Source organism: Mustela erminea, chromosome 18, assembly GCF_009829155.1.
Source record: "Mustela erminea isolate mMusErm1 chromosome 18, mMusErm1.Pri, whole genome shotgun sequence".
NCBI lineage: Eukaryota > Metazoa > Chordata > Mammalia > Carnivora > Mustelidae > Mustela > Mustela erminea.
In genome coordinates this window covers 28,472,778-28,497,700 of record NC_045631.1, presented here as the reverse complement: position 1 = coordinate 28,497,700, position 24,923 = coordinate 28,472,778, and the positions used below count along the sequence as shown (strand labels likewise).

The 24,923-nt window shown below is 47.3% G+C and overlaps 1 protein-coding gene across 3 annotated transcripts in view; it reads left to right on the top strand.

The window, feature by feature from the left end:
- YPEL2 (yippee like 2) overlaps positions 1 to 24,923 on the top strand; it is a 63,718-nt gene that overhangs the window by 12,523 nt on the left and 26,272 nt on the right. For 2 of the 3 annotated variants that reach the window (XM_032323044.1, XM_032323046.1), the window contains exon 2: positions 8,237 to 8,550. In XM_032323044.1, the coding sequence (XP_032178935.1) occupies positions 8,434 to 8,550 (117 nt within the window). In that variant the 5' untranslated portion in view covers positions 8,237 to 8,433. Of the gene's footprint in view, positions 1 to 7,670; positions 8,106 to 8,236; positions 8,551 to 24,923 lie in introns of those variants that run through there. The other variant, XM_032323045.1, reaches the window with a different exon arrangement.

The window sequence follows — 24,923 nt, the reverse complement described above, 5'->3', positions numbered from 1 at the left end:
TTTGGGGGTGCCTGGGTGGCTCAGTGGGTTAAGCCTCTGCCTTCAGCTCAGGTCATGATCTCGGGGTCCTGGGATCAAGCCCCTCGTCGTCGGGCTTTCTGCTCAGCGGGGAGCCTGCTACCCACCCCTCCACCCCCGCCTCCCTCTCTGCCAACTTGTGGTCTCTGTTAAATAAATGGATAAAATCTTAAAAAAAAAAAAAGTATTGTGTGTTTTTGTAAGTTACCTTAAATCCTCTTTTTGGAGTTGGGAGTTGTATAAGAAAAAGGAGGAAACCATTGATGAACTTTAGTCAGGTGTCCTTGGTAATGAATCTTCAGACAGATCATTTGGGTTTTTAACATTATTTTTTATTGAATTTGTGGAAACAATGCAAAGTAATACCTGATCTCTTCACAGCCAGCTAGTAGCAGCTACTTCTGTCTGATACCTGGTGAATTCCATGCCAGTGTCTGGATGTTCAAGGGGAGCCACCTTCCCTCTCTGTAGATGTTCTGACCGATGCAGGCCTCATGTGGGGAACTTCCCAGGTCCCCAGAGTGCTGAACTGAGGGCCATTTAGTAATACATTGCTCTGCCAACAGATGTTGCGAAGGCACCGTCCAGCAGCCATTTCTGAGTGGGCTCTGCGCGACTGACATGTTCTGTGACCTCGCTGAAATCAAGGTCTTAACCACAGTGAAGGCTGGTGGTTGGCTGCTGGGCTCTGGGGCAGGATTTGGCTGGCAGAGACATCCTTACAGCATGGAATCAGGACTTAAAGAGCCGAAGGAATCTTAGAGCTCATGTAGGATTATCATCTGACAGATAAGCCCTGTGAAATCAAGACTAGGCCTGTGTCCAGGGTAGAGATGAATGGTTGGCTTTGTTTATGAAAGACCATGGTTCCTTGACGGTCCAAGCTGACTTTTATTATCATCGGGATGAATTTGAAATGAAGTACCACCTGGGCCCGGTGCTGTACAGTGGGTAACTATGAAGCGATGACAGTGATTTTCCTGTGTGCCTTGCTCATCAGCTCTACGGTCGTTATAATAGGGACATTTCAGTAAAGTTGTTAGTACTGGCCTCATGAGTCAATGTGGGCTGCCAGGGTAACTTTTCCACTGCGATAAGTGATGGATTGGTCTGTTGTTTGGAATGATACAGCAATAATGTAAGATCCCCAGCTAAGCCACAAGAACCTGCTTAAAACCACAATGTACCTGTAAGTGGATTAATTTAGGCCCTAACCCTCTGACCACCATGAATCAACGTGGGAGACAGAGACACTGCTCATTTGGGTCATGTGAATAGGAACAGTTCCCACACTTTTTCTCCGTTGCTGGTGAGGACGATTGTAGCTAATTAGCAGTGTTGAAGGCAAACGCAGGTGCCAGGTGCTGTGCTGAGTGCTCTACTTGGAATGTCTCATTTGATTTCTTTTGTCTCCTCCACAAGGTAGGCAGTGTTGGTCTTTTTCAGGCAACTTGCCCAGTGGTGAGGCAGTTAGTGAGTGAGAAGAAGCGAGACTGGACCCAAGTCCGTTGGCTTTTAGATCCTGTAAACCCTCACTTATTTGATGGTCCAAGAAAATTGGGTCTCCGCTCCCTGGTCTGGGTTCAGGATTCTGGTGAGATTAGGAATGGGGAAGGAGGACCTTCTTCCTCCTGGGATAGAGGCCTTCCAAGGACATTGTCTCTTTTTTCTGCCTCCCAGTCCTAGAAATGGCTCACCAGGTCCTTTTCCACTGTTGCCTTTTATTGCCTCTAATTAGGACTTCTCCCCCAATACATGTATATATTTAACCTAGGCCCCACAAAAGCAAAGAATGGACCTGGATATCAATGACGGGCCTTTGGTTCACACCCAGAACTTAGAACATCTGTAGTCCTGAAGAACCATAGTTGTGGGCATCTTGGCACAGGATCTGAGTGGGGGCAGTCAGGGTAGAATAGTATTTCATGGGCCTTGGGGACCCAGAGGAACTTTGCCTCCTACCTCGTTACTAGAGGGAGAAGGGAGGGGCCTCAATCATGTCTGCTACCTACATGGTAGACTGGGTGGACTGGTCTAGTCAGAAGCCGAATGGGACACAGAGGGAGTTTAGTTCAATAATGGCTGCTACTGTGTGCTGCGGAGTCCAGGGAGTACAAGAATGTGGTCCCTACTCTTGGAGCTTACCCCTAGTAGAGGACACAGAGGCAGAAAAGGATAATTTTAGTTTTGATATAGTAAGTGTTTCAGTAGAGGTGAGCCCAGTGGAAGGACCAATAAACCCCATGTGGAGGTGAGTGGTGTTTTGTTTTTTCCCCCTTAAGACTTTTATTAAAAAATTCTATTTATTTGAGAGCATGAGCAGGGGGCAGGGGAGAGAGCGAGGGAGAAGCAGACTCCCTCCGAGCAGGGAGACCGAAGCAGGATTCGATCCCAGGACCCCAGGATCATGATCTGAGCCGAAAGCAGACGCTCGGATCATGATCTGAACTGAAAGCACCCCCCTGAGCTGAGTCTTAATGGACAAGTTAAAGGGCCTGGTGAGGGGCGCCTGGATGGCTCAGGTCATGATCCTGGGGTCCTGGGATCAAGCCCCATATTGGGCTCGGCTCCCTGATCACTGGGGAGCCTCCTGCTTCTCCCTCTGCCTGCCACTCCCCCTGCTTGTGCTCTTCTCTCTCTCTGTCAAATAAATATTTTTGAAAATAAAAGAAGTAATACCTCCAGCCACAGGAGAAGACCATCCCATTGTTTTTGTTGGGTGTTTGGTGGAGGGTGGGCAAAGACTGCTGGGAAAAGAAGTAGGGTGTGGAATCACAAACCACTTCTGCTCCTTTCTAGCTCAGTGACTTTTGGCAAGTTATTCAGCCACTGGACCCTTAGCTTCCCCAACTGATCTGAGCATACACAGTGTTGGCACGCAATACACACCACAATTAAAACTATTATTACTCTTACTGGTCAATTAAAAAAAATGCTGCTGCTTAAAAAAAAAAGAAGAAAAAGGGGGGTGCCTGGGTGGCTCTGCCTTGGGCTCAGGTCATGATCTCAGGGTCCTGGGATCAAGCCCCACATCGGGCTTTCTGCTCAGCAGGGAGCCTGCTTCCCCCTCTCTCTGCCTACTTGTGATCTCTCTCTGTCAAATAAATAAATAAAATCTTAAAAAAAAAAAAGAAGAAAAAGAAAAAGGAGACCCGAGAGTTACATTGCGACTTCTGTGAGGACACTCTAGCTTGTCCTCGGGCACCACAGGAGATGGTCCTGTTGGGGTGATGTTTCTCCAAACTTAGATTTCTCAAGGAAAGACAAGCAGGTGATGACATTGGAGGAGCCATTGGAGTGTTACCCTAATCGCTGTTGAGGTCCTTCTAAGAGGTGGCTTCCTCAGTGGCCATGCTCCCACGGGCCCTAAGGGAATACCAAGAACATAGCATCTCTGATTTACACAACCCTAGAAGGTCTCTGTATCTCTTTTTCCCCTGAAATCCACCTTCTGCATTTCAGCCAGTATAAAAAGTGGATTTGACCATGACCACTGTCATGGCCTTCAGAAAGGCAATATAGGGTAGTGGTTTAGAAGATGGGATCTAGAACCTTGATCAGGGATTTCAGATCTCAGTTTTATCCTACACAAGCTGTGTAACTTGGGGCAGTTTGATTTAACTTCTCCAGACCATACTTTCCTCATAAGAAAAGAATAATAATAATAGCAACCTCCGAAGGCTCTGTGAGGACTAACTAAGCTAATACTCTGCACGGGCACCTGGCAGGTAGGAAGTGCACAGTCAGGTTCCAGGCGTCTTACCACTGACAGCCAGCTGCCGTCGGCACCCGCGCATTGCTTCACACTCTTCTCTGCCCTCTCATACTCTGCACTCCGATTTTTTAAGATGACGTTAAGGGTCTGCCTTGTGTCAGGGACTGTCCTAAGTGCTCCAGTTTAGCAACCAAATTCTTTTTTTTTTTTTTTTTAATATTTTATTTATTTATTTGACAGAGAGAAATCACAAGTAGCTGGAGAGGCAGGCAGAGAGAGAGAGAGGGAAGCAGGCTCCCTGCTGAGCAGAGAGCCGGATGCGGGACTCGATCCCAAAACCCTGAGATCATGACCTGAGCCGAAGGCAGTGGCTTAACCCACTGAGCCACCCAGGCGTCCCAAGCAACCAAATTCTTTAAAAGTTCCGTCTAAGACACTACGCTTTACACACACTTGCACGGTCTTGCTGATGCTGTGACCTCAGCCTGAGGTATCCTTCCTATCTCTCCTCACCAGGCCATTGCTTTATTTATTTGTTTATTTATTTATTTAAGATTTTTTACTTATTTGACAGAGACAGAGCAAGCAAGCACAAGTCGGGGGGAGCAGCAGGCAGAGAGAGAGAGGGAGAAGTAGGCTTCCCGCCCAGAGGGGAGCGCAATGCCCCAAGACCTTGGGATCATGACCTGAGCAGAAGGCAGATGCTAAATGACTGAGCCCCCCAGGCGCCCCCTTCCCCCATCTTCTCAGTTTCTGTGGCCCCTTGTGTCACATCCTCGTCCATCCAGTTCCTTCGTGGCTTACCTGGAGTATCTGTACTCCTACCCCTCCATCCTTGGGCCACACAGACATTTCTGTTTTGAGTTCCAGCTGCCTTGGTGGCTCCCTGTGGAAGAGGCCTGTCAGGTGAGACGGCCAGGTTCGCTGTGTGCTGCCTGTGCTTTTGGCTCTCCGGGTGCAGTATCTGAGGCGTTTGTTTTTAATCATAATAGTTCACATCTTTTCTTTCCATGCTGATCAGCAGGAGCCAGCTGGGGATGGTAGCAAATCTTCCTTTTAATTTCCACTGTGATGGATTATTGCTTCACTTAAAATGGTGTTTAATTTGTACATGTGCCCTGAGGCTTTTAAACATCGAGCTCATTTGACGATTGTTGGAAATCAATTTGGACTCCACAGTATGTTGGACTCCATGAGTTGGACTCATGGAGCCCCATGGAGCCTGTGGCGCCATTATAAGTACCAAAGTCCAAAAATCAGAATGTGGTGAGTTCTAAAGCCCCATACCAGTCATTTCTTCCTACAAAGAAAAAAACTCAGGGGCATCTGGGTGACTCAGTTGATTAAGCATCTGACTTCAGGGCTCAGGTCATGATCTCAGGGTCTGCTCAGCAGGGAGCCTACTTGTCCCTCACCCTGCTCATGCTCTCTCACTCTCTTTTTTTTTCTCTCTCTCTCAATAAATAATAAATAAAAATCTTTTAAAAAAAATAAATAAATCCATCTATTTTACTTTCCTTCCTAACAGTTGCCTCAAAGAAGCAGCTTTTAAAATTTTCCCTTAGGAAAGAAGACAGTAATAGGCGATTATTTTGGGGACCTCGCTGTCACCTCTTTCTTGTGACAGCCTGCTCTCTTTCTTCTCAGGCACAAGAACCCTCTCTTGATTAGGCTTCAGCTTGCTTTCTCCTGACTTCCTCTCATAGCTTCCAGCTTGCCCCAGCGTGCTGGAACAAGATGCGCATTTCAACAAGCCACTTTTTCCTTCCTTCCTTCTCAGGGAAGGAGTCCTATTTTGGATGCCTATGAATTCCTGTGAGAGAGGGTAGGGAGCAGAGTGACAGCAGAGTCCCGTGCTGGCTGGCTAGGCACTCTGAGGTTTCTCCAGCACCAAGCAGCCTGGGACGTTGCTTACGGGGTCACTTCTTGTCTTCTAAGTTCAGAGCTATGGTGTGGGTTTGTATGTACAGTATGTATGTATAGTACGGACCATCAATGTTTATTCTTCAGAAGGTAGCTTTGAACAAATTTTGGAATTCAGATTTGAAGCTGAGCATAACCATAAACCCCTGCCTGCAAACTTTTTTTTTTTTTTTTTTTTCCTACAGAAGAGAAGTGAGAAAAGAAATAATTCTACTCTGGGGAAATGCATAATTTAGAAGCTGTCTGCATGTATAAGAAAACAGACTCTGTGGCTGCTCTGTAAACCCAGACTGGCAGCCAGGGCTCATGGTTTCCTTTTCTTCCTTCTTTGTTTTTATAACACGGATGGGACCCCTGCTCCGAGTGCTCCCCACTGGGCAGTGAGGGCTCTGGACTCAGAAGCTGGCCTGGGGCAAGCCTCCAGCTTGTTTCCCTGCCTGTTTTTTCCTGTTTCTTACCCTGACCTACCACCCCTTCCTTTCCTGGAGATACTGCCCTTTCTGAGAGTGAAACAGCGGCTCTTGGAAAGTTCAAGGATATTTCAGGAAATCTCAGACAGGGTACTTGTCTCTTTCTACCGCCTGTAACAACTCAACAGCCTCAACACCCAACACGATTGAGCTACCATGGGCTTAGTTTTGACCACGCTTTACCTTACCTACTATCAGAGGATGTCCAGGATGAGAGAGAGGGGCTCTAGATCCAAGGGGTCATGTGTCTTGCCTTCCTCCTCTTCTGGCCAGTCCTAACTCCAATGCCGGGGAAACCCATCCTCCCCTCCATAGTCTCCCAAGACTATGTATCCAAGTATTTCTATAATGTTCAGTGTCACCTGATTTCACATCTTTAAAAATAGTGGTGGGTGGACCAAGCAGGGAAGACACTATGCCTGGGTCCTTGTAGGTCTGATTTCCTTCAGCAGTTGGGCGTCTTCATGTGTAATTGGTCACCCTGAATGGGCAGCCCTGCGTGGCTCAGGACTGCACAAGGGAAATGCGGGGTGAGAGTAGTGACCGCTGTTTTCCTTCAGCCTGGTGCTGGGCAGTGCTACTGGCCCCTCAGGAAGATGTACAGAGTCCCAGGGGTGTAGTGACTCCAGTGGCTGCTGTGGTGGGAAGGATGTCAGGGAGGAGGACATCAGCCCTTTGGGAAGATTTAGTTAGTAAGGTTTAGAGGAAAAAGAGAACTATGATTTGCAGCTTTCTCTAAACATCCAGATGGATCCCAGACATAATCCCGCAAAGAAGATCTGATTTTGTTTGTCTTCCTCCCCCGTCTCTCTAAATAATTTTATCTTCAAAGCGTGGTGCAGGCATTAATTAACGCTGTGCCTCCCCTGGGAGGTAGGCAAGTGGGAACACCACCCCTTTCAGGGAAGCCCAAGGAATAGGCAGGTCCAGAAGCTTCGGGGAGGGGAGCCTGAGAGGCACAGTGTGCATTGGACCTTGGGACTTTCCCCTCAGACCTTTACTTGGACATAGCCCGGAAACCACCCACTTTCTCAGTGTCCTTGGTTCCCAGTAGAATAGAATTGCTGAGGCAATGGCAGGAGAGATGTTTGGTGCTGTGGGATGACTAATGGAAACTTTGAGGGTTGAAGAGAAATTCTGGTAAAATTCACTGTCATTGTGAATTCTAGATGCAGGAGTCTGATTATGTCATTTGTTTCATTCATTTGCTTGCTTGCTTTTCAGACAAAAAAGTACTGAGCATCTATTTCTGGGCAAGGTATAGCAAAGGAAATCATTTTGCCTAAAAGAGCTGGCTAGCCATGAGGAACCCTATTGCTTGGGAGTTTGATCCTTTGTATCTTGCTTAGTCCCAAGCAGAGGGTGGCGTGGGGTTTGTTATCTCTGTAAATGGTGGGGGTTTTGTTGTTGTTGTTGTTTGTTTAAGATTTTATTTGATAGAGAGTGCATGTGTGTGCGTGCGTGCAAGAGAGAGAGAACGGGGCAGAGGTAGAAGTGGACTCCCCACTGAGCAGGCAGCCCAGTGCAGGGCTTGATCCCAGGACCCCGGGATCATGACCTGAGCTGAAGGCAGCTGCTTAACTGAATGAGTCACCCAGGTATCTGCTAGGTGGTGGTTTTAAATAGTGGAAGACTACTGGTATCTGGAGGTGGATGAGAAATATTACATGACTGTTGATCCAGTGACTTTGTAGAGGTTAAACTTTTCCTTTTCATTTAGCCTTTATCTTGGTTGGCTCAGAAGAGGAGGCCACTTAAGAGTCCTCTCCTTGGAGCTACAGGTGGCACATCCTTAATCCTGGCCTCTTCTGTGGTTCCCTAAGAATGGTGATCATGCCAGTGTCTGAATGTTGGTGGAGGATACCTTGGGTGAGCTGAGAAGAACCCTGGGTTGATACTGAACCTCCAACTCTGGACAAGCAGCAGCACTGAGATCCCCAGTAGTTCCTTTCTCATAATTGGATGTCTTGACAATGATGGTAAGAAACAGAGAAGCAGTCATTTCTTCCTGTAAATGTTGCCCTCTCTCGGGTGGCAGTTGGACTTGACTTGCTTTGCAGGAAGCCCTGTTCCATCAGCTCATGGTATTCCCCTTATCTTGGCATTGCAGGCTGCTGAGAACCAGCCCTCGACCTCTGCTTGAGGGTCCTTCCTCTGAAGACATCACCAGTGTGTGGAGCCTGCCCCACACCCACCCCCTGCCAAACCACGGCCTTTACCTGTGTCTTCCGGTGTTTCCCGTGCGATCCATCCTGTGGGAGTGCCTCGTGGGCCACTCCAGAGTTCACCCCACGCTCAGCGGCGCCAATGGTGAAGATGACAAGATCCAAGACTTTCCAGGCATATCTGCCCTCCTGCCACCGGACCTACAGCTGCATTCACTGCAGAGCCCACTTGGCCAATCATGATGAACTCATTTCCAAGGTACATTGCCCTGTAGGCCTTCCTTGCTCTCCTCTGGGTTGGGGGCACTTCTGGCTCATAAGGTTGCATAGGCTTACGAGCTCTCCCGAAGAGCCCGAGATCCTTGTACTCTGTCTTTTGCACAGAGAGGGCTAACGTGTGTGGCTGTCTCACTCAGCTGAGAGATAACTCTGAGTTGGAGGGAGGATGTACTAGTTTAATTTGTAATTTTGAAAGTTAGATGTGATCCCTGTTGGAGGCTGGGGGGCTGGTAGCTTGCAGGCCGGAGGGGTAGGGGCTGAGCAGTGATTGGAACCTCTCGCTTGGCTGGCTTAGCTCAAGTTGGTGGGTGAACGCCATGTAGAGTGTTGCTTGCCTGGAAAGAGAAGTCCAGGAAAGGTGGTCAGGGCAGGATACCTCGTAGGAGGAGCTTCTTAGCTGAGATGAGAGGATATTGCCTTCCAAGCTCCCTGGGAAGGTTATAACACTGCTGAGCTACTAAAACGGGTGGCCTTTGGGGAGGACCAAAAGTGGCTTAGTAAAGAGCTGACCCACTCACTGGCCTCGGGGATCTTTAGGGCTTTTGCATGAGGTAAAATATGGAGAGACACTTGATCATAATCAGAAGAAAGAACGGAACCTTATTTTTCCTGAAACACTTTAGCAGCTGCTTCCTAAAATTGGGTTGGGGGATTGTTAACCAATAAACCCAATATCCCAGTTGTGCAATCCAGGAACTGGCTCCTTCAGGCAGCATTTTCAGGGGAGTTCCCTCTCTCCTAGCTCTGAATTCCCATGGGGGAGAAATGGATTTTAACTAGGATGCATGAAAAGGAGAAAGATCATGGGGACCTCTTCCCCTTAAAGAGCACCCTTTCTCAGAACATGGACTCATGCCATTAAGATTAAAAAAACTAAACCAACCTTTCTACATATCCAGACTCCATTAAAAAAAAAAAAATAGTGTTCTTGATCTGTTAGTAAAGGTGGCATTGCTTTTCCTGCCTCCAGCCACAGAGGGATGAAGGATCAGTAGTTCTAGAACAGTACAGTCCACCTGGCTGATTTGACAGGAAGTGAAGGAGGCAGCTTGAACAACCATGTCTGTGGCTGTGGGGCTTCTCAAATCAGGTCTGAGGACAGAAGTCCTTCTAGGCCTGTCCCAAGGTCTACGGTTACCACAGAGCTTGAACCCTGGAGCCCTCAGAGTCTTGGCCTCTGGCCTACTTTCACTTCCCTAGGCTTCTGCTAATTCTCCTTTATGCCATTTATGTTCCAGCCAGCCTGTAGCTTTCTCTATCAGCAGACTCACCTTGTCTCAGATTCCTCTTGAATCTTTTGGGAAACCCTCAAGTCTGGAATTTTGGATGTGGGGAGGCAGTGTCAGTGAGGGAAGAGAGGAGTCTGTCCCCTTTGCTTTGGAAGGGGGCTTGCAAACTTGGAGGGAAAATGTGAGCTGTCCTGTTTCTCAAAATCTCCAGAGAAATTTGGAAGCCAAGACATCTTTTTAATACCAGGAAGAAGTGCATATGTGTCATAAGAAATTGAGGTAACAATAAAATGGATCCTAGCACCTTCTAGGTCCTAAAAACTGCTACTTGACACTTTATAAATGTTATCTCACTTAACCCTCATAAGAAGACTTTAAGGTAGGTGATGTTAATCATATTTTCTGGATGGAGAAGTTGAGACTCAGAGAGGCTGTCCAAGAATGCAAATTGGAGGCTCAAAGAGGAGAAAGCAGTTTCTTTGAGTGTGTTCAATCCAGATGGGCTTCTGGAAGAGGTGGTATTGAGCTGGGTCTTGTAAGACAGACAGAGGGAACATGTGGAGATGGTCGTGGTCTTTCAGCATTGATGTTTGAAGCCTGGTATTCAGGGCCTTGGACAGTCTGGCCTTTTTGAGTGAGGTTTCTTGCCAGTTCCTTGCTTTATGTTCCAACCACTTGGAACTCACCAACATCCCTGAATATGCAGATGGGGGTATTTCAGGCATATGTGCCTCAGCCAACAGCAGCCCTTTTCCTTCACCTCTTTCCTCTCTCCCAGGAGCTTTTCTACATCCTCTTTGACCCGAGACCACATCTCCTAGTTTTGTATCTTCCTGGTCGGGAAGCTGACCCATGGCCAAGAGCTCACGAAATGATCAAATAGATCCGGGTGGGGCGTGAGCCTTGGGAGAAGACAAGTGATGAGCAGAAAAGTCTTTCTTGGCCTCTTGGTCTCCTCCCTGCCCATTTTGGGGCAGAAAGGCTCATTCACAAGTCCAGGCCAAAGTCAGCACAGGCTTCAGTTTCATGGGCTACAACCAGTGCACAGATGGGGTGCATTAGAGCTTGATGATTTAAAGAGTTGGGTTAAATGGCTGGCTGTGGGGAGGGAATGAGGGCACTGTGGCCGGCGCTGCACAAAGATTCCTTTATTTCACTCCACAGCCACCCCCGGCGTTAAATAATCTATAGATTCTTAGGCAGGTCCGCTTAATGGAAGCATCATTCCTCCAGCCCCCTCCTTGGAAAATGGGCCTTTCTTTTCATTTTGCTTCTCTCTTCCATTTAAGAAAGTTCAGGGAGAGAATGTTTCTCCTGTTCTCCCCTCTTGACATAATCTCCTATGCGGTTTCACAGTCTGCCCAGTGGGAGTTAGGAGCTGAGAAGCAGATAACTGGAGCAGCAGTGTAATTAAATGATACTTTGTCCTTGTGATAGAGCCTTTCATCTGGAAGCCTGACATTCCCTTGTTTGGTTTAAAAAAAAAAAGGTGGTGGTGGGGGTCTGACTTCATTATGGAGAAGGCAACACAAAGGTCCAGAGAACTAAAGCTCTGAGTATGTGGCTGGTAGAGAACTGGGTACAGGATTGGGACTTGGGACTCCCATGGAAATGTGTAGTTGTAATGTTTTGAACAATTAGGGTCTCTACCGATGTGGCGGAAAGAATCCGCCACCAGCCTTTCTGCCTTTCCCAGCTTGCTGTAAACCCCCAGGGGCTTCAATCCCTGGAATCAACTGTCCAAACTCCAAGTCTCAGCCTCTCACTAATAAGATGAGTAAAGTAATATTTGCTGCTGTGAGTAATGCCTAGTAGCTGGCACTTAATGTATGCTCACTGTGTGCTGTCCTGTGAGGTAGGCATACCTTATTTGAAGGTAGGGTGAGGAGGGTTACCTCACTGGGTTGTTACGAGACTGGATGAGATCATGGGTGTGTGTGGGTGGTTGGCATATCACAAAGCTCCTATACAAATAGAAAGTCCCTTTGCTTCTTTTGGTTTTGCTGTTCAAAGGCGGTTTGGGGGTGATAGAGGGATTATTCTTGCCTGATACCAAGCAAATTTAGTCTAGCCAAGATAGTTTGACTTCAGAACTTGGAGTCCAGGAGTTGGATTTCTCAAAAGGCCATAGAAGCAAAGTTGTGTGTGTCTGCTCAAAGGTAATAGGGCATTTTCTCTGTAGGATGGGGGTAGGGGGCCTCTTTGAATTGATGACAGAGCTATCTAGGGAATGTGCTGAGACATCCTGCATTTTCTTTCTTAGGGGGTGTTGTGGTCTCAATGCTGGAGTGTTTGCATGCGGAGGTACTGGAAGTTGGCACGAGGAATTGCTCACATTGTTGTTTCTCGCTTAATGGTGCAAGCCCCATTATAAAAATATACTTTGGTTATAAAATAATAATAGTTTCAATTGGAACAACTAGTTGCCCCAAGCGAGAACAATCTATTGCTCATTTCAGTGGAAACTAGCTGTCATGAAAAACTGGATCTTCACAAAGCTTTTCCGTGACAATTTTCTGTCTGTAAGCCTTCCTTTGCCTCCCTGCTGCTGACCCATCACCCTTTGATGGCATTGTGGAAATAGGCTGTTGGGGAATGGTGAATTGGATTAATCTCTCATGAACTCACTTTGGGGATGGTGGCCTCATTCCAAGACACAATTTGCTCTAGTGTTCTGGGGCCCTGGAGGGATGGTGTTGTGCGAGGCTCTGGAGTGGGTGCCCAGTCCAGGGGGAAGGCCGAAATCTTTTCTTCACCATCCAGAGCTATGTAAATTATCACTATGTCAGATCTTCGGGTCAGATTATCTCCTGGTGACAAATACAAAATTCCCAGAATTGCAGGTCATTTAGCCCAGCCTCTCTTCATGAGAAAATAGGCCATGGGCAGCTCAGCGACTGGCCTGAGGTACCACGGCCTCAGAGCCAGACCTTTCCATCGCAAACCCCTCGGTTGTGCTCTGTGGGAGGGGCTTTGGCTGTTTTCAACCACTGGGCCTCCTTCTGAGGCTGGGAGCTTTTAGGAGGCTGGTTCTTTTTCATTCCCTGTTGGGCTCCATTGGGCTTACAGTAGTAGCATTTTGGTTTTCCCTGCCTGCCTAGATAGATGTAAGATGGAGCATTGCTCTGAGAGAAGTAGCAAGGAGGAAGATGTTCTGAAGCTGCGTATTGGTCTCTTGGCTACCGAGAGGCCCCCTCTGCCTGCCATTTCCCACTCTGAGGCTGCTGCTGCTGCTGCTTCTAAGATTTTATTTATTTATTTATTTGAGAGACAGAGTGAGCGGGTGAGTGAGAGAGTGCACAAGCTGGAGGAGGGGGAGAGGGAGAGGGAGAAACAGGATCCCCACCCAGCGGAGAGCCCAGTGTGGGACTCAGTTCCAGGGCTGTGGGATCATGACCCAAGCCAAAGGCAGCTGCTTAATGACTGAGCTACCCAGGCACCCTCTGCCACCCCCGGCTTCCGAGCACTAGTGCTCCACATCAGTGATTCTCAAAAAGACTTGTACCCCTAACATAGTGGCTTGAAGGTAGTGGACATGGAGGGGTGCTGGTATGGAGGTACAGAGACCTGTTCTGTCCTCTCCAGTCTACTTACTGGGGGTGCATTTCTCTTAATTCACACCATCCACCAGCTTGTCTTTAATGTATAATAAATATCCTGGAAAATTGATGCAAAAAATAAATACAGGAATAGAATTTCTAAAAAGCCACTCATTACTTCTTCTCTAAGTGTCTTGAAAATGTTACAGTGAGGTTTGGATTGTATGTAGCCGCATTGATGATGGGCGTGTCACATTAAGCAGAATAATTCACGGAGACTATGAACGAGAAGATGTGGCTCTTGAAGATCGTCCTGAGCTTTCCTGACTTGGCAAAATAAAGTTGAATTCTAATTTTATGAATTAAGAGGTTTTTGGTATTCAGTGGATATGTGACAATGATTTTTACAAAAACTATAATTCAATAAAATTAGTATTTCTTTTGAAGTCCTAGAAGGAAGAAAAACTAGATTGTATATAAACCTATAATTATCTTTATCATAAAAAAGTGAAAATTTTGTTTCTAAAATAGTAGGACCTGTGCTCGCTTCGGCAGCACATATACTAAAATAGTAGGACCTATGATTGTACCAGAGTGACTGATGGGTTTTAAGAAAAATGACATTGAGAACACCTATGCTGGTAGGACCCACACCACAGTGGGCACCTTTGCTGCTTTTGCAATGTTTGTAAAACGTCATTGAATGTTTGTTGGTTTCCTACAGAGCATTTCTGCATTTCTGAGGTATAGCAAAGGCAAAAGTGATAAATTATGAAAGAGTTCCAAAGTAAGCCAGTAAGCCCCATTAACGCATTCAGTCACTGTTTTTGTTGTTGTTGTTTTTAAAGCCCCAACATGGGGCTTGAACTCCGGACCCTGCGAGCAAGACCTGAGCTGAGATCAAGAGTCTGGACACTTAACTGACTGATCCACCCACGTGCCCTTATATTCAATCAATCTAGCTTTTGTAAACAAACAAACAAACAAACATATCAAACCTAAAATTACTGACTTCTTTTTCCCAAGTATCTGACCTTTGAAAGCCCTGATCTTCTTTTTTAAAAATTATTTATTTTTTTTTATTTGACAGAGATCACAAGTAGGCAGAGAAGCAGGCAGAGAGAGGAGAAAACAGGCTCCCCTCAGAGCAGAGAGCCCAATGTGGGACTCAATCCCAGGACTCTGAGATCATGGCCTGCGCGAAAGGCAGAGGCTTTAACCCACTGAGCCACCCAGGAGCCCCCAAAGCCCTGATCTTCTAATGAAGTGTTATTTCTGGAGGAGGGCAAAAGGGTTATCTGTTGGTCCCTCGGGAAGGGGTGACAGGTGAACCAAATCTATACAGAAAATCTGCAAACCAAAAGGATATGGTTAGATGACTGTGTTCCTTGGTGAAAAGAAACCATTTGGAGCTCCTAAGATGTAATATCTTACGCTATCTTCTCTCCATGGGGATAGAGATTGAATTGCTTCAGGATGAGATAAGCCATAAATTAGGCTGGGATAATTAGTATAGCATGATAGTTCGAACATGCGACCACCTTAACTGAATCTCTGAGGCCTCTGGCATGTGTGGGTAATGGCAGTGGGCACTGTGCCTAGACTTGTTTTGTTTCATTGGCTCTGTTCTGTCATTGCACATATACTAAATATGTACTCGTGTGTGTGTGTGTGTGTGTGTGTGTGTGTGTGTGTGTGTGTATATCACTCTAGGAGGTATTAGAATATTACCCTCAAAGAACTTGGACTCTAGCTGGGAGATAATAGGTTCATAAGTCATCTCTTCTTGAAGTTTGTGTTTCACCTTATGTTTATCTTAGAGCAGTTATCACAGTGTAACAGTGCATGTCTCCATTAGCTTGTGAACTGCTTGAGGAGATAATTGTGATACCATCTTTGTTTCTCTAGCACTCCGCACAGCTCCGAAAGACTGCTGTAGATTTTCAGTGAGTATACGAGTGAATGACTATTAGTACTATAAACTGGAGAGACAGACCTAGAGGATCTTAACTGGGGGTCCATGGACTGGCTTCAAGGGATCCTTGAAATTACATGTTTTTAATTCTGTGTGTAGTCTGCTTTTCATGGAAGGGTTCCATAGCTGCCTTCGGGTTCTCGAAAGGTTGATCAAAACCTTAAGATTCATCTGTCTAGAAGTTGTGAAACTCTGGGAGGACTTGGTAGAAGTGACTTTGAGATGTGCCTGGGAACAAGAACGGAGACACGTGGAAATAGATGGGGAGGGGCCGGTAAAAAGAACAGCAGGAATAACGAAGTGAAGGCAGGAAGCATGTGGGGAACGGCCCATTCTTTTAGGTTAGATACTGAGGAGCTGTGTGAAAACAGATCGAAGGAGTAGGTTGAAGCCAGATTGTTGGAAGAAGCCAGATTGTTGGAAGAATAGAAGTCCTGACGTTCTCCGGCTGGCAGTTGGGTACGGCTGAAATTTCTGAGCACATAATGCCACCACCAGAGAGCTTTGCTGTGAGATGGCAGATGTTGTCATGGTGTGGTCGGCAAACTGCTGGAGAGAGACTGGAGATGGAGGAACCAGTCAGTGTGTGCGTGTCGCGGTGGCTTGTAGGTGTTTGGGGGGCACATGGTCGTGGTTCAGCGAAGATTCGTTGAGCATTACTTGAGGAAGAAATACAGGCATTATAGGGCTTTAAAAAAATTCCTGTCATTTGTAATTATGAATAAGAACAGTTGAGCTCAGGAGGTCACAGTCTTTGGATGGGAGGCCGACCTATCCCATAGTCGTGCCTGCTCCCTGTGGAAATGAATGATGTAGGCACAAGTAGAATTGCTCACCCATTTATTATCAGAGGAGCTGCTAGGGACCAAGTCTGGTGAATCATCTGTGTTTTTTGCTGCAGACTGCAGGCAGCTGGAACATGAATCTGCTCAAATGCGATCCTTTCTATGTGGTTGCTTTAAATACCAAAAGGAAATGTTGACTTGAGCTATGAGGCGTACCCTGAAAATTAACTCTGTGGTTTGCAGATGCCTGTAAGGTTCCAATCATAAGATTGGTTTATACATTAGTGTTTTGGCATTCAGTAAGGATGCTGATGATTGCAAGCTTGTGTACTTACTCAAAATCCAAAGACATGCTTTTCAACAGAGTGTCTTCTCTGGGAAACATGTACTAGGTGCAGGACCCTCCCCCTACGTTTTTATTTGAGCACTGGCACTCGGCCTGTCTCTGGGATGGTAAAGCTGTGCCATTGCTAGTCTGGCTCTTTTGTTTTGGGGGCCTGAACAGAATCCAGCGTCATATTCTGATAGTTCAGTTCAATAATACTCTTTATTTCAAACAACATACCAGGCTCTGTGCCAGGTGCCAGGGATAGGGAGATGACGTCACCATGATTCCTGTACTTAGCCTGTTAACTTCAGGATGCATGGGAATGTGAGGCTCACTGTGGAGGGCAGGAGAATGTTTGCAGATGTGGTTGGGTACCAACCTGAAAAAACACAGGATGAGAAATGTACGTTGCTGCCTACTGTTTCTTGAGCATCTGTGTGGTAGGGATTCCTTTTTACTCCATCACTTAACTTTATAAGATCCTTCAAGGTGGGAATTAAGTGACTTGCCTGAGGTTATAGGTTACCAAGAAGCTGTGACAGTCATATCTAGGTAGCTCCTTTTGGCATCAACTATTTTCTTTTTTTTAAGATTTATTTATTTTTTAAGATTTTATTTATTTATTTGACAGAGATCATAAGTTGGCAGAAAGGCAGGCAGAGAGAGAGTGGGAAGCAGGCTCCCCGCTGAACAGAGAGCCCGATGCGGCGCTCAATCCCAGGACCCGGGGATCATGACCTGAGATGAAGGCAGAGGCTTAACCCACTGAGCCACCCAGGCGCCATATTTATTTATTTTTTAAAAGAGCACGTGAACGCACACACACAGCAGAGGGAGGGGCAGAAGGAGAGGAAGAAAGAGAGAATCCAAGTAGAGTGCACTGAGCACAGAGCCTGATATGAGACCCAAGCAGAAACCAAGAGTCAGACTTAACCACCTTGCCACCCAGGCTTTCCACCATCAAACATTTTCTGATCTCTCAGTAGTGTGGTGGTAAATCCTATCCTATCTTCTTTCCTATCATTTCCTTGACTGAAGAGTTCTCCTTTCTTTCTTTTTATTCACTTTCTACTCATTCCTAAAGAATAGTTTAAATATTTTCTAGGACGTCTTGTTGGACTATGGGATTTTCTCCCTCTGTTGAACTCCTAGGGAAGTTTACTGCCTGGTTGTTCATTTTGGCAATTAATAATGACTGTCTTATAATAATATGGTTTGTGTTACTGTGGTTACATGCACTTTTTGTACATAATTGTCTTGCTTCCTACTAAGATTCTAAATGACCTGGAGTCAAAGACTACAGAATGTTAGAGCTTGAGGGGCCTTTGAACCTGGATTTTCTACCTCAGGTCCTCATTTTACAGATTAGGAAACCAAAACCCAGAGAACCTCTTGACTCTGTACTTTGCCACGTCCTCTCTGCCAAACCACCTACTGCCTTGCACGTAACTGATGCTTGTAAATGCTAGAGGCAGGCCTGGAGGAGAGGGCCAGTTGGGGCAGAATGAAAGCATCAAGGCTGTATGATCTTGGCCAAGACCATTCTTTTTGGCTTTCCTTTTTTCTTCAGCCCTCCAAAGGAGGCATGAGCTCAGACTGTCGTTCAGGCGAGTGTCCGTCCACCTCTCCCATCTCCTGCTTCTGATAGAGCAGCGGCCAATGATACACGGCAACATAGTTTAGCAGATAACAATGGCATCTCAGAGCCAGACTACCTGGGTTCAAACCCTGACTTCTGCATTTAGTAGTTACGCAGGTGAGTCACCTCTCTGTGTCTTAATGCCCTTTTTAGGAAAATGGAAATAATAGTAATACTAGATACCTATAAGATTTTTGAGGACATTACTTGAGGTCGTCAATATATGGTACTTCTCACAGTGTCTGACATGATAGGAAATACTCCATAAAGGTTGGTAGTTGTACCTATGAATATATTCAGAGCAAAACCAGAGTGGCAAACATGCTGACGCCCTAACTGTCCTGGTGTATTGGCTCCTTTTTTTCCCCTGAGTCTCAGCTATTGCCCTTCAGCTACCCAGGATCATCAGATCTCTGGTTCCTTGTAATTCTGAAGGGACCAGCAAGTCTCTGGAGATAATGAAATAATCGCAGTAGCCTCCACTCTCTGGACAGTGATGGGGTTGAGCTTCCCCACAAGCAGCCTTGAGGCCGCTTTAGGATTTAAATGGAAAATCTGTCCCTGCTCAGTTCCCTTCTGGTCTGTCAGGTGGTGATTTTTCCTCCGCCCCCCCAGAGCCAGCAGTCGGAGACCTCACTGCTATAACAGCAACCCAGGCAGCCTTGGGCGTTGGCGCCACAGCCAGAGAGTCGGTGGTCAGTTTGGTTCACCGTGTGATGCTTCCTAGTGGGCATGGAGCAGAGGTTCTTTTGAAAGAAGCCATTTTCATTATTTTTTAAAAAACAAAGCTGGAAAAGAATCTCTGATACCTTTGTTTCCAAAGCCTTCAGTCAGCTCCTTCGGGGAGGGTTTGACCTGGTGACCCAGAGTATTGTCTCTGGGGTCAGGGCTGCCAAGCCAAGGAGTACTGTAGCTCTGGGCTTCCCTCCCCTCCCGTGCCTATTGCTAGTGGCTGGGCTGTGACTCAGGGGCAGAGGGGGGAGGAGAGGAAGAGAGGAGGAGATGGCTCCGCCAGCTGCTTCTAAAAACAACAACATCTCATCAGTCCGTGAACTCTCTCCCCTCCAGACCACAGTGATGTCAAGAACAGGTGGCACTGACTCTCCCCTCCCCCATGGCCCCTAACACCTTTGAGTCTTTGAAAGGACAGTTGATATTGTCGAAAGGAACATGATCTATCTTTGGGGGACCAGGAAACTCCTTTTTCTCCTTTAGGGCTGGTCTCATCAGTAGCATCTGCTGTAACTTGCGCTCTCCCAACAGACGCATGGGGGGTCAGAAACGTTATTCCTTGCCAAAACAAAAGATCCCAGAGTGAAACCTCCCGCACTAGACCCTATGGTTTGTTCTGCATTTTGTGAACTCCTCTTGTGTGTTAGATATTGGGGAACACAGTGGCAAACAGGTGTATGCTCTGCCCTCACCCAACTTGTGTCTAGTACCCTTTGGTCACTGGAAAGCCCATCATCTGAAGAAGCAGCTGGCGATAGAAGTGGGGATCCCTATCCTGAACCTGCTCCCCAGGGCTGTCCGAGGCAGCTGAGAAGCCGACATTTCCATAGTGCTTTCCGTCCAGTTTGCCTGATTTTCATGAGATTCCCACCGGTGCACAGCTCTTCCCCCGACTGTCCCAGTCATCCACTGCAGTGTCAGCTTGGGCTACCCCAGTCTAGTAGAAGTGCCAGGTAGGCTCTTGAAGTTCAAGGTGGCCAGTGAATTAGACCTGCTGTTCTCTGATGTGGCTTTGAAGGAATGTCTGTTCTTAGGAACAGACCTCTAACCCTTGGGTGGTGGTTGCTTTGTTTACTTCTGAAAGCTGCACGCTTTTACCCTCAGCCCCTCCCCTCTAAACGTAGAAGGTTCCAAATGACAGGCTCTGGAGAGCCCTTTCAGGTTCAGCCCTCAGACAGATTTCACCCAGGCGACCGAAGGAGAGAGGAAGCAGGAGAAACTCCATTTACGGGACCTCCATCAGCTTCAAGGCCCGGTATTTCCTGATCCCTGCTTCAGCAGGAGAAAGAAAAAGCAAAGTATATATCTGTGGGGGAGGAAAGCTCCTCCCTGTCTGTCTCCTTCTCTGTAAAAACAACAGGCCAGTCTGCCCTGGGCACTGTGGGGGCAGGTGCTGGGTAAATACACGAGGAAGGAAAGCCGATAAGATAAGGTCTGACAAATCTAGGTCACCAGGCTGCTGCCAGGCACCTGTGTGACTGGTCACCTTGAAACTGACAGGAGGGAGGATGGACTTGGGTTCCGGGGCACAGACGGACTCACGTCCCAGGCCTTTGTTTGTGTCTTTATTTAATAAACCCTTGCTGAGCACTCCTATATCCCAGGCTACGTGCTAGGTGTTTCAGGCCCCTGTGTGTCTCTGTCAGGCAAAAATCTCCTCCCAGATCCCAGGCCTGTAACCAGTGCTAAAAAAAGAAATGACATCATGCAAAAGCCAGTTGGTCCACTAACTTGCAGAGTGGGGGCAGCCAGTCTCTTGCTGGGGGAGGGGGCTCTTTGGAGTCTTCCATCCCTCTGCCTTCAGCTAAATCGGGGGGTCGGCAAACTTTTCTGTGAAGGCCGGATAGTAAATATTTTAGTCTTTGCTGGCCATATGGTCTCAACCACCCAACTCAGCAGCCATTGAGACATAAACAAACTGGCATGGCTGTGTTCCAGTTAAATGCTTATGAAACAGGTGAGAGGCTCAGTTGGGCCCTTGTGCATTATTTGCTGATTCCTAGGCTATAGAACAGGAATGAATGCTGTGAAGTGAGTGTTGGGGAAAGGGGTTATGTGATTTCAGGAGGATTCTAAAACCATCACGGTAGCTACAGGTGGTCCAGATGCTGTAGGAGCCAGTGCACTGCGCCCATTGAGTAGCCCCACTTGACACTCTGGTGTCATTCAGCTGCTCAGGCCAGACTTCAGCCTCAGCCCCAGGTTCCCACCAAAGTTACAAGGTGACTAAGCCGGACGGTGCACATAGTTTCACACAGTCTCATCACCCTCATGGGAAAACCGTGTGGGGCCCCACAGATGGAGAGTCTGTGGCATCATTTTAAAAGCCCTGAATGAAGGGTTAAGCCACCTCTGCTCCAGGCCTGGCTCTGCCACAAACTCTTCAGCCTGGCATCAAGTAAGTCCTGTTACCTCTCTGACCATTCAGCACTTGTGGAGTTCTGCTGCATGAGGTGCTGGGGAAACAGCAGTGGACACATGAAAATGTTTGCCCTTAAGGAGCTTATGATCTAGTGGGGAAGGCAGACAGATAAATTTTTTTTTAAAGATTTTATTTATTTATTTGACAGACAGAGATCACAAGTAGACATAGAGGCAGACAGAGAGAGGAAGGGAAGCAGGCTCCCAGCTGAGAGCAGAGAGCCTGCTTCTCTGGGATCATGACCTGCGCTGAAGGCAGAGGCTTTAACCTACTGAGCCACCCAGGCGCCCCCAGATAAATTATTATAAGTGAAACACCATCTATAGTGAAACACCAGCTTTGAGGAGGCGATTATTCACTGTGCTGTGGGAGCAAGGAGCAGGATGAATTTTTTCTAAGTGAATGGGAAAAGGAAGGGGGTTCATTCTGATGAGGGCAGAGAAATAGCCTAGCAGAGATCAAGTGTAAGGAGAGGCTGAGAAGGGGAAGCAGGAGGTCAGCAGGGGTGCATCGCACAAGGCCCAGAAGGCCCAGCTAAGAATTTAGATTCAGTTTTGTATGCTGTGGGGAGCCACGAAAAGCACTTCGGGCAAGGGAGTGATAGCATTTGATTGAGATTGGACTAGAACGTTATATATAGCATGGCCTAGTTCATAAAATCAACTTACCCACCTTCTGGAAACTGTATATCCATGAGCTTTGTTTAGACATGAAGGTTGATACTGTATCCAGTTCATAAATGCTGAGACTTAAACCTGTGCTGTAATTCATAGGCAGGTTCATTTCCTCCCTGGTGATGCCTTCAGTTAAGCAGCAGCCAGATAAAGCATTAGTGGACACCAAGCTCCCATAACTCTGAGAAGAGGGCCTTTCACAGTTCTCTGGTTTGCTGGAGCATGTGTTCCCTTTTGCGTGACCCTCTCGGCTGGCTGCTGGAAGCTCACTGAGTCATCATGAGGTGGCAGTTGCAGCCCCACATTTATGAGTTTTTCTATTACGTTAAAGTGAGAACAGAGTTGCAGAACTCAAAAGGCTTTTGGTGGAGTCATGGGGGTTGGGAACAGGGGAGAGTGAAGGGGAGAGACAGATGTTAGCCTACGCCTGAGGGTGGTGGAAACTGGCCTGAGAAAACAGGGATTCTTGGGCACAGATTCCCAGATCTGACAGCACATCAGAATAACCTGGGATAAAAAGGCCAGTCTTCACTACCTACCTCTAGAAATTCCCATTCCGTAGGTCTGGTTGTGACTGGGAACAAAAGCCCTGCCTAGGGCAAGGAAACCATCACTTTGAACACCAGATTTAAGGACGCACTCACTCTTAGGGCTGTCCAGGTGTAGGGGCAGTACCTCCAACCAAAGGCCTCCTTAAAAATGCTGTGCCAGCTTTCTGGCTTGCCTCCCCCTAGTCCCAGCCTCCTCAGCACTCTGAAAGTAGCCAGGGCTTACTGTCTACCTTCTAGCCCTTTGGCACAAAGGGCATTTTTGTCTTGTTTTGTTTTTAAGATTTATTTATTTGAGAGAGAGAGTGTGCACAAGGTGGGGCGGGGAGGGGGTAGAGGGAGAGACTCTCAAGCAGACTCCCTGCCAAGCACTGAACCGACCCCCTAAGTGGGTCACTGAGCCACCCGAGCACCCCACAAAGGGTGGTTTTGACTAACATTTGTTTGAAAAAGGAAAGTTCTTCGGAGACTATCTTCTAATAGTGGTGGTAATAGTCATCATTTTACGGAGTGCTAACAAAATACCATTAGCACAGTGCTGGGCACTGTTTCTGTGGCTCGCATCTTTTGTCTCAGACTGACCCAGGGAGAGATGTACTCCGACTGTGACCATTTTGGGATGAGGAAAGCAAGGCTTAGCCACAATGAATTGTTCGAGGGTACCAAGTTAGGAAATGGCAGAACCAGAATTGGAATTCAAGAGTGACTCTCAGTTCATACCTAAGAATTTCTTGATCTAAATTTGCCGAGAAGCTCAGCCCAGCCTACTCTCTCGGTGCTTCTGAGGCTGTATGCCTGGCTCTGAATCTCAAGGTAACCCCCTATTCCTGGGGTCTCGAACTTACACCCACACAGCACTCAGTCGTCTCTTGGGTTGGTTGGTTTGTTTGTTTTTCAAGATTTTATTTATTTATTTGCCAAAGAGAGAGTGCACTCATAATTAGGGGGAGCAGCAGACAGAGGGAGAAGCAGGCTCCCCGCTGAGCAAGGAGCCAATGTGGGACTTGATCCCAGGACCCCGAGCTCATGACCTGAGTGGAAGGCAGATGCTTAACCGACTGAGCCAGCCAGGTGCCCAGGTTTGTTTGTTTGTTAGTTTGTTTTTTAATAGAGCCATGGCCTGTGGGAAGGGATGGAGAAAGAGCTTAGGTGATTCTCAGCAGGGGTGGAAGTAGAGTTATTCTTTGTTAAGCTGTTTACTAATTAGCTCCTTTTGCTCCTGAAACCAGAAAGAAGAGGAACTCAAGAGTCAGCAGGGCTCAGAAGCCCTAATTAATTTGTGGTCCAACTGGGTCAGGGAGAGTGACCCTGTGCAGTGGCTCCCCCCCCCCCCCCCCCCCGTCCCCCGCCCCCAGGGACATGTGGTCTCCAGCTCACTAGAGTAGAGCTCCACAGCACTGAGGGGAGAATTCCACCCTGGGAGAGAGATCTCCTGTGAAACACTTGTCTGCCCATCAGTTCCTTCCTCCCTGACCCTCTGGCTGGGCTCCTGCTGGTGTTAAGTTGCCCCAAATACTCAGTCTCTTATTTCACATTGTCAGGCAGAGATCCCACAGCCAAGGTGCCCTTTCGGCTTAGCTTTCCCATTGGCTGCTCTCTGACAGATAAGCTCCTAAGAGGAGAGAAGAGGGAGGGTGGAGAGGTGGGTAAAACCTGGAGCAGACCCTTTTGTCCCTTTGTCGTGCAACATAATGGGTCCTGCTGCTCCCAAGGACTGTGTTTGATGGGGCAGGCCCGGAGTGGCAGCCAGCCAGCCATCCCATGCCTTTTATTGGTAGATGGGACTTGGCTGAGGCATAATTGTACATGTGCTCAGACTTTACTGTAGAGTGGAAATAGGAGGCTGAAAGTTTTTAAGTGTCAAGAGACAAGGAAACTCTCTGTTGGATGTGTGGGCTGGGAGAAGAGAATGCCGGGACTCCTGAGCCAGGCTCTTGTTTCTGCATAATCTGCCACAGCCGTGCCTGACTCCCTGTCCAGACTTTTGCAGGGATGTTTCATTCCTTGGGCTGGCTGGAACTGAGACATGAGTGCTGCTACTAGTCAGGGGGGGGATGAAGCCAGCGCACAAAATGTTCCTGGGCCTGGATGACCAGCCACAACACAGACTGAGTCCCTGGGAACTGAGAGGAGAAACTTTTACTCTTTGGTTAGCCAACCCATATCTTTTTTTCTTTTTTCTTAAAAATTTTTTAGTTAGTTAGTTTGTTCGTTTGTTTATTTATTTATTTGACAGAGATCACAAGTAGGCAAAGAGGCAGGCAGAGAGAGAGAGAGAAGGAAGCAGGCTTCCTGCTGAGCAGAGAGCCCGATGTGGACCTCGATCCCAGGACCCTGAGACCATGACCTGAGCCAAAGTTAGAGTCTCAACCCACTGAGCCACCCAGGTGCCCCTGCCAACCCATATCTTGAGTAAACAGATGAGTTACTGCCACATGAGCTGGTTTTAATTTACCTTTTTGAAGAGGTGGATGCACTTGAA